Raw genomic sequence first — 8,061 nt, forward strand, 5'->3', positions numbered from 1 at the left:
ATGGTCACGCCGCAATCCCTTCTCCTCCATTCTCCTCTCGGGATCTTGGGCACACACACACGCGCCCGGCGTGAGTTTTAAGCTACCGGGTCTGGGACGTGAACCGCGGTCGACTACGTGGGAGTCCAGCGACATAGCCATTACGCTAACTGCTGGTTCCCCCAAATAAACTTTTTGTAAAAAACAAAATGGAGATAGAAAGCAGGTTCAGCCTAGGAAATAACAGTTTGATAGCACAAGATATGTTTTAAAGAAAATGCAGAACTCATTTCCTGTGGTGTCATAGTAAAATATCATCGATTAGGCAACTTGAAACAACAGACATTTATTTTTTCATAGTTTTGGAGGCTAGAAGTTCAAAATCAAGGTCATGGCAGGACTTGCTCCTTCTGAAACCTATAGAAGAGATTTATTCGTTACCACTTCTTAGCTTCTTACTTCTGTTGTTTTCTGGCAAGCGGTGGTGTTCCTTGGCTTGTAGCTGCATCACTGCAGTCTGTGCTTCTGTCATCACATGGCCATCTTCTCCTCGTGGGTCTGTCTTCTATTCTTCTTATAAGGACATCGGTCATATTGGGTTAGAGCCACCTTTAATCCAACCTTAACTTGATTACATCCATACTACTACTACTACTACTACTACTAATAATAATTTTGAGAGAGATTTATGCCATAGGGCATGTGTGTTTACCAGAGAGACAGAGAGAGACAGAGAAATAGAAAGTGAGAAATATCCCCTAGAGGGGATGGCCACACCATAGTCCCTTATCCTCCATTCTCTTCTTGGGATTTTGGGCATGGATGCACACACGCTTGGCATGAGTTTTAAGCTGCAGGGTCTGGGACTCGAACCATGGTCGACCATGTGGGAGTCCAGTGCCTTAACCATTATGCCACCTGCTGGCCCCTACATCCATAATTGTTTCACTATTTCTAAGTAAGGGCACATTCAAAGGTACTGGGGAGTTAAGACTTCAATATACTTTTTGAGAGGACACAATTCAACCTGTAACACTTTCCCAGAGAAAAAGACAAAAACATAAGAAAGAACTGGAATGTTAGGAATAACTGAACAGTTTTCTGTAAGCACCTACTTTCACATTTGGAAAAACTGAGGCACAGAGATATTAACAGACTTGCCCAAAGTTACATAGTGAGTCAAGAACAGAGGTAGCACTGGAAATCCGTAATGACAGAGAAATTTATAAATCATAAAAATATGTTTCATGTTAAACACCTACAATACTCAAGACTGTCCCTAGGAAAAAAGTGAAAATTAGGCGAAGTTTATCCATCTTTCTTACACCCTTCCTTCCTTCTTTACTCCCTGCTGGCACCTCCTTAGCCTCACTCTGTTCTCTAGAAATGCTTCCTACCTACTGGGGATTGTCCTAAGTCTTTTATGGTATGATCTCACTCAATTCTCATAACATAGTGGTAAATTCTATTACGATATGTTCTCTGTCAGGGTTCTGTGTAAGACTCAGGAGGCACCATCTCAAGAGAAAAAGAAAAGTTTATTGAGAGGAAGAGCTCCCAGGGCTCTGAACTAGAGGTGCCTCAGCCCACCCTATTGAGGAGACATGATGTATTTATATATATGAGAGGAGTGGAAGAGTAGGGTCATGAAAATGATGGGTACTTTGATTAGCTTACTTGCTATTGTGATCTTGTGGGCACATCTATGAGCATCATCTGCCAGTAAGGGAGGGCTCTGGCTGGAGGGTTCTGGCCGAAGGTCGCTGCAACCATCTTCTTAGTTTCTGACAGGAAATTATCTAAAGGCCATTCAGGGGCAATCTAACAGTCACATTTTACACATGAGGAAATGGACCTACAGACAGGTTAAAGAACTTGCCCAGAGTCTCACAGCTGGTAAAAGGTTGGGCTGAGATATAAACATAGACAGAGCCTACATTCTTAACTACTCTCCCATTATGCCTCCTCCCTTGCCACTGACCTCCCCCTACCACCATATGCTAGCATATCCTTTATTTACGTTTTGTCCAAGGACCCTCCTCAGAACGCCTTTTTAAGCCCATCTTCCTAGACAGGATCCTGTATTACAGAATCACCTCTTGGGCTCTGCCTGTTTCAGTGATGAGGTGATAAAGAAACTGGCTGCCTATATAAGCAGAGCATCCCAGGTGTCTAGGGTCTGTTTCTGAAAGGATATAAGGATTAGTTCTCAAATGTAAGGATTCAGAAACTATGCCTCAGGGCCAGCAGATAGTGTAGCACTTACATTGGACTCCCACATGGTTGACCTTGGTTGGAGTCCCAGACCCAGTGGCTTGAAACTCATGCCGGACATGTGTGCATACATGACCAAAATCCCAGGAGGAGAATAGAGGAGAAGGGATTGCAGCATGGCTGCACTTTCCCTCGCACTGTCTCTGTCTCTCTCTCTCTGGTGAGCACACATGCCCTAAGGCAAAAAAAGAAAAACGCTTAAAACAAAAAGTAAGGAAAAAGGAACTTGACTTTTTTTTTTGACTAGTTCTTTGTAAAATAAAATCTTAAAAAGACTAGTTCTTGGGAATAAGCAGTTAGCGTAATGGCTATGTCGCTGGACTCCCACGTAGTCGACCGCGGTTCGTGTCCCGGACCTGGTGACTTAGAACTCACACTGGGTGTGTGTGCGTGCGTGCCCAAGATCCCAAGAGGAGAATGGAGGAGAAGGGATTGTGGCGTGACCATCCCCCCTGGGGGAGGGTGATTTCTCGTTTTCTGTCTCTATGTCTTTCTCTGTCTGTCTGGTGAGCGCACGCGCCCTATAGCGAAAACTCCAAAAAAAAAAAAAATTTTTTGTTACTTGTGTCTCCTGAAAGGGAGAAAGAGGACCCTCCTCCAACAGGGTCCTCACGCTATAATCTACTCCTAGTCTCAGTTGGCCAGATCACAGATGCACACATACACATCCAGCATGCTCAGGGAGGTTCCAGGATGCAAGTGCAGGATCCTTCCCATGTGGTTCAGTTGTGAACCAGCTGTGCCTATCCTAAACGTTATCTGGTTGGTTTCCCCTAGAGTGTTCAGGTCTAGGGATAAAGTTGCTTTACCTAAATGTACAAGTGGTTGGTTGCTAATCCAGAATACCAGTTTGGGAATTCACACTTAGAAAGATCCTTGCCAAGTGTTGCAACCAGAGAACAAAATTGGAAAGAGAGAGCTGCTTAGACAGGATCTTGCCAGAGATCTGCTAGTGAGATTCTAATGCCCATGATCTGGGTTCTGGTCTCCTCCCACCAAAGGGACCAGGGCAGATGAGGTGTGACTACTAGCCACAGGTTTGACTTCTGGGGAGGAGAGTCCTAGGGGCTGGTTGTCTTGAGGCTTTTCCTCAAGCAGCCCAAGGCAGAGAGCCAAATGCTGTGTGGAGAAGAGCCAAGGTTCTAGCAGAAAGGCCAATGCCAAGAAGTGAATCCAGAGGACAGAAAGAGGAACATGAGGACAGAATTCGGTAACTCAGAGAAAGGGTGATGAGCTGAGAGGAGATGCAGTGCCAAATTCTCCGTGCAATCTCAATCTTGCCTCTGACTCCTTGGATTTGGGCCTGTACCAAGCATGCTGTCAATTGAACCTCTGCTTTCTCCTAAGAGCTTTGACTCGACCTGACCTTCAGGTTCTTGGCAGTCTATGCTGCCTCTGAGAGAAGTTTCATACTCTGGCTCTGGCCCCATAAATCCAAGTCCTTCCCAGAAAAGGAGGATCCAGATATTTAACCACAGATCTGTGGTTCCCAAGGTCCCCAGCAGCTGCCCTGGAAATGCCTTGCCACTCCAATTCCTGCATCTATGATGCTACAGAAGGAAAATGCAGAGTCTAAGGGGCAAGGTTTTCTCTTTAGCAGACCAGAAAGTATAAGTTATGGCAGAGCTGATTCCACAGCTGCTTCCAAGAGCTAGAAAGGCTTTAGGGCTAAACTTTTACAAGAGGCATGTTGGCTTCTTCCAACATCACTTGCTTTCCTCTTTTTGCATCATCAGATTTGTCTTTTCTGTCTCAGTCATATTCTCTCCCACTTTTGGAAACTTTTTTCCCTTTATTTGTCAGAGGGTTTCTGCACTCACCAGAGAGAGACAGAGAAGAAAGGGAGAAAACATCCTTGTTTTTCAAGCTACCAAGGCCAGGACTCAAACCACTGTTTGCCACGTGGAATCATATTCCCATAACCACTAGACCACAGGGCTGGCCCCATTTCTTAGTTTATGAGTAGCAATTAATTGCACACAGTTGATCTATGTAGCTTCCAAAGAGCCTCATCAACCGCTCTGTGGCTCATTCCCACCTTGTCTGACAGCTGGTTTCAGCAGTCAACCATGTGGGTGAGCTGCCTTGGATTATAGAAAAGTCTATTAATCTCCAGTGGACACCAAGTACCTGGCACATAGCAAGAACTTATTGAATGAATGAAGAAATGAATATGTAATTGAATGTAAACTTTATTTGTGATTCATTCTGTTCAAATGTTCATAAGCAAGTAGATTGTGGTAACTTCTGTTACAGAAAAGTTATGAGCTACTTTTTATATTATGATGAAGAGTGCTTGTGCACACAAGGAAAGGAGAGAGAGGGAAAGAAAGAAAGAAAGAAGCACCCTTGACAGGGTCTATTCATGCAGTGATTTCCCCTTCTTCAGCTTTCCAGCTCCTCAGGATCTTGGGGGCCCCCACACACACCTGACATGTTTTCAGGCCAATCTGGGGATGCAAACCCATGGTCAGCATGTGTCTTCCAGCACTGCAGTCTAGCATGTTATAGCCTGTGCCACCAGAGTTTTGTCTTTTTAAATTATACAGGTAACACATGAGTACATTCTCAATTTTATAGAACAAAATCCCTATTATCCTTCCTCCAACCACCCACCCTATCAGTTAGTGGGCATAATTCCCACCTCCTTTCTGTACACTTGCATCCATGTAATGTATGTGTGTTCACATGTGCATATGCCTTTCTTACATAAATGAGATAACATTATATTTACTGTTTTGCAACTTGCTATTTTGGATTTTGGCATGTATCATGAGCATCTTCCCACATCAATACATTTACTTCATTATTGTTAATGATTGCTTCGTATTCCATAACATTTACATAACATCTTTACTTAACTAGTCCTATAGTGGAAGGAAGGTATTTCAATGGTTAACAGTCTATCTCTAATACAAACACTGCCGTAATTAAACATCCTTGCTATCCATATTTATTGCATATGCTTTAATATTTAATAAGACTAGTTCCCCCTCCCTGCCCCATTTTTTCTTTTCAGCATTTTTTTGGCTATTCTTCCTTGCTTATTCTTCCACATGAACATTGGGTAAGCTTCTCTAGTTCCTCAAATAGGCTGTTTTACTGGGATCATGTCAAATTTATAAATTAAGTTAAAAAATTTACATATTTTGATGTCGAGTCTCTTGTCCCAAAATATGCCAATATATCTGATGTTTCTAAAAAAAATTATTGGGTCTTCAGAAAAGTCCTGACATACTTTTCTAGGCAAAAATGCATCATGACTTTTCTGACTTCCCGATAGAAAGTATTATAAGAAAATTAATAAATGTCTGTCATGAAAAATTTAAACCACTCAAAGCTGTATAAGTTAAAAACTAGAAGCTTCTGACCTGCTCTCCTGCTCCATTGCTATTGCCCATAGATAAGCACTGCTGTGAGGTCATGGGATTTCAGTCTCCCCCTACTTCAAAAATAGGATCATGCTTTCCCTGTGATTTGGAACTTCCTTTTTTTGCTTAAAATATCTCCTGAGGGGTCAGAAGGTGACCCAGTGGTGAAACACAACACTCTGTAAGACTGACTCCAATGGGAGAGTTCTGGGTTTCCATCCAGAAACCTCCCTGAGTACACAGGCATGTACGTGCCTGTGATCCAGTGCTGGCTGAGGCTCAGGGAGGATCATGGCATCAAGTCCCTATCGGGGATGCTGTCTCTCTCTCTCTCTCCTTCTGTCTTTCTCTCTCACTCCTGAAAGTAAATGAATGAATAAAATAAAGAAATAAATGAATAAACAGTGATTAAGTGTAATTTTAAAAATGTAAACAAAAATTTAAAAAAAAATACAGACCACTATTAAAAAAATGGAGCGAGCCCTAGGGACTGCACACACACTGAGGCAATAAGCTAACATTTTAGATCGACTTGTGAACCTGGAGTACCATCATGCTAGCCACAAGGCTTGTGTGTCTGGATGCTACCTTCTAGGATTTTCCACCCATCCTTCACCAAGGCTTCCCCTGTCATGAAGAATTCAATCACAAAGAATCAATGGCTCTTACCACCTGGCAGGGACTATGTCACTAAGACAAGAATTGTAATTCTTCATGGACAAACTGACCAGGAGCTCAAAGAAGCAGCATTGGAACCATCTGTGGAAAATTAATTAAAATTGATCAGATGGGGAGATGTGTTGTTGGCAGGGCTGCTGTTGGTCTTGGAGCTTTGTGCTTGGGAATGGCTAATGAGATTGAGCTATTGAAAAGGTGGTAATTTGGCCTCAGTATGTAAAGCACCCATTCTACTTATATGTACTTAGCTGGAAGTATTGACTTAATAGCTCTGTCTGCCTTGCCAGTAAGCAGAACTCCTGCTCTCATGAACTTCACATTGAGCATGTCGAGAAGCCCTTGGGTAACAACTGGTACAAACTTTGCAGCCATGATTGGAGCTGGAATGGTGGTATGGTTGGTACCATATGACCAGAGCCCAAGTCCAAAGCATCTTGCTTGGTTGCTGCATTCTGGCATGATGAGTGCAGTGATGGCTCCTCTGATGATCCTAGGAGGGCCTCTTCTCATCTAAGCCGTGTGTTACACAGTCGACATTGTGAGAGTCCTCTCCACCATGGCCATGTACTCAACCAGAAGAAGTTTATGAACATGGGTGCACCCCTGTGCTGTGGGCTTGGGACTTGTCTTTGTATCTTTGGGATCTATGTTTCTTCCCCTTACCACTGTAGCTAGTGCCACTCTGGACTTGGTGGCAGTATATGGTCGATTTTCAGCATGTTCTTTTCAGCATGTTCCTTCTATATAACACCCAGAAAGTAATCAAGCATGCAGAAGTAACACTAGCATATGGAGTTCAGAACTACAGCCCTCTAAATTTGATGCTGGGAATCTACATGGATACATTAAATATATTTATGGGAGTTGCAGCTATGCTAGCAACCGGAAGCAACAGGAAGAATGAAGTGACTGGGCCTCTGGCTTCTCCACTCTGCCCACTTCTTTGCTTGTTGACCTTGGCTGATCCTCACTAAGTAGCTTGTACAGGCAGCTTGTATTGAAGTGTAGAAGACAGAACATAGCTGCATTTTGAAAATGTCCCAGTAATGTGAGGCTTCAGGTCTGGTTTTTCTTGGAATAAATTAAGTACTTCTCTTGAAAATAAGCACAGACATTTCCACTTGTGATGTTTTTGTGATTGTTCATTAAAAAAATTTTTTTGTTTATTTTCAATTTGACCAGAGAAGGGGAGAGAGAGAGAGACAGAGAGAGAGAGACAGAGAGAGAGACAGAGACAGAGAAACAGAGAGAGAGAGAAAATGAGAAAGTAAGCTTATTTTCATTTGTCCGGGACTTGAACTGCCATGGACCATGTGAGTTCAATACCCTCAACCACCATGCTGCCTGTTGGCCCCAATGTTGGAGTGATTTTAAAATTTTAAATGTTCAAAAGTTTTGAGTTAATGAGAATTTAACTATTTTACCTATTTTTTAAATTCATCAGGTCAGGTAAAGTTAACAAACTGGCATTTGCCTGCAGAGTGTGTTAAGTGTTGTCATGAGTGACGTAGAGGTTTCCTAAAGGGACCAGAGAGTAGTATAGGGTCACCCACAGTACTTTTTTTTGAGTACTTAGAGCATAGCACTTTTGTGATTAGTAATGAGCCAGTGAGAGGTATCTAGGGACTTGGAAACAAGTGTTTGCTGTTTTTAGTTATTTATTTTATTTATTTATTCAATTTTTCATTTTTTTTGGAGAGGTTTTTGCTATAGGGCGTGTGCGCTCCCCAGAAAGACAGAGAGATAGAAAGCGAGAAAC

The 8,061-nt window shown here is 42.6% G+C and overlaps 1 protein-coding gene and 1 pseudogene across 1 annotated transcript in view; one reads left to right on the plus strand and one right to left on the minus strand.

The window, feature by feature from the left end:
• SLC25A43 (solute carrier family 25 member 43) overlaps positions 1–511 on the minus strand; it is a 74,586-nt gene extending 74,075 nt beyond the window's left edge. The window contains exon 1 of the mRNA XM_006168282.3: positions 421–511. Coding sequence (XP_006168344.2) covers positions 421–511 — 91 coding nt within the window. The remainder of the gene's footprint in view (positions 1–420) is intronic.
• A 5,666-nt stretch (positions 512–6,177) lies between these two features.
• Positions 6,178–7,276, plus strand: LOC102471431 (growth hormone-inducible transmembrane protein pseudogene; annotated as a pseudogene).
• The last annotated feature ends 785 nt before the right edge of the window (positions 7,277–8,061 follow it).

This window comes from Tupaia chinensis, unplaced genomic scaffold (genome assembly GCF_000334495.1).
Source record: "Tupaia chinensis unplaced genomic scaffold, TupChi_1.0 Scaffold145659_1, whole genome shotgun sequence".
Lineage (NCBI taxonomy): Eukaryota > Metazoa > Chordata > Mammalia > Scandentia > Tupaiidae > Tupaia > Tupaia belangeri.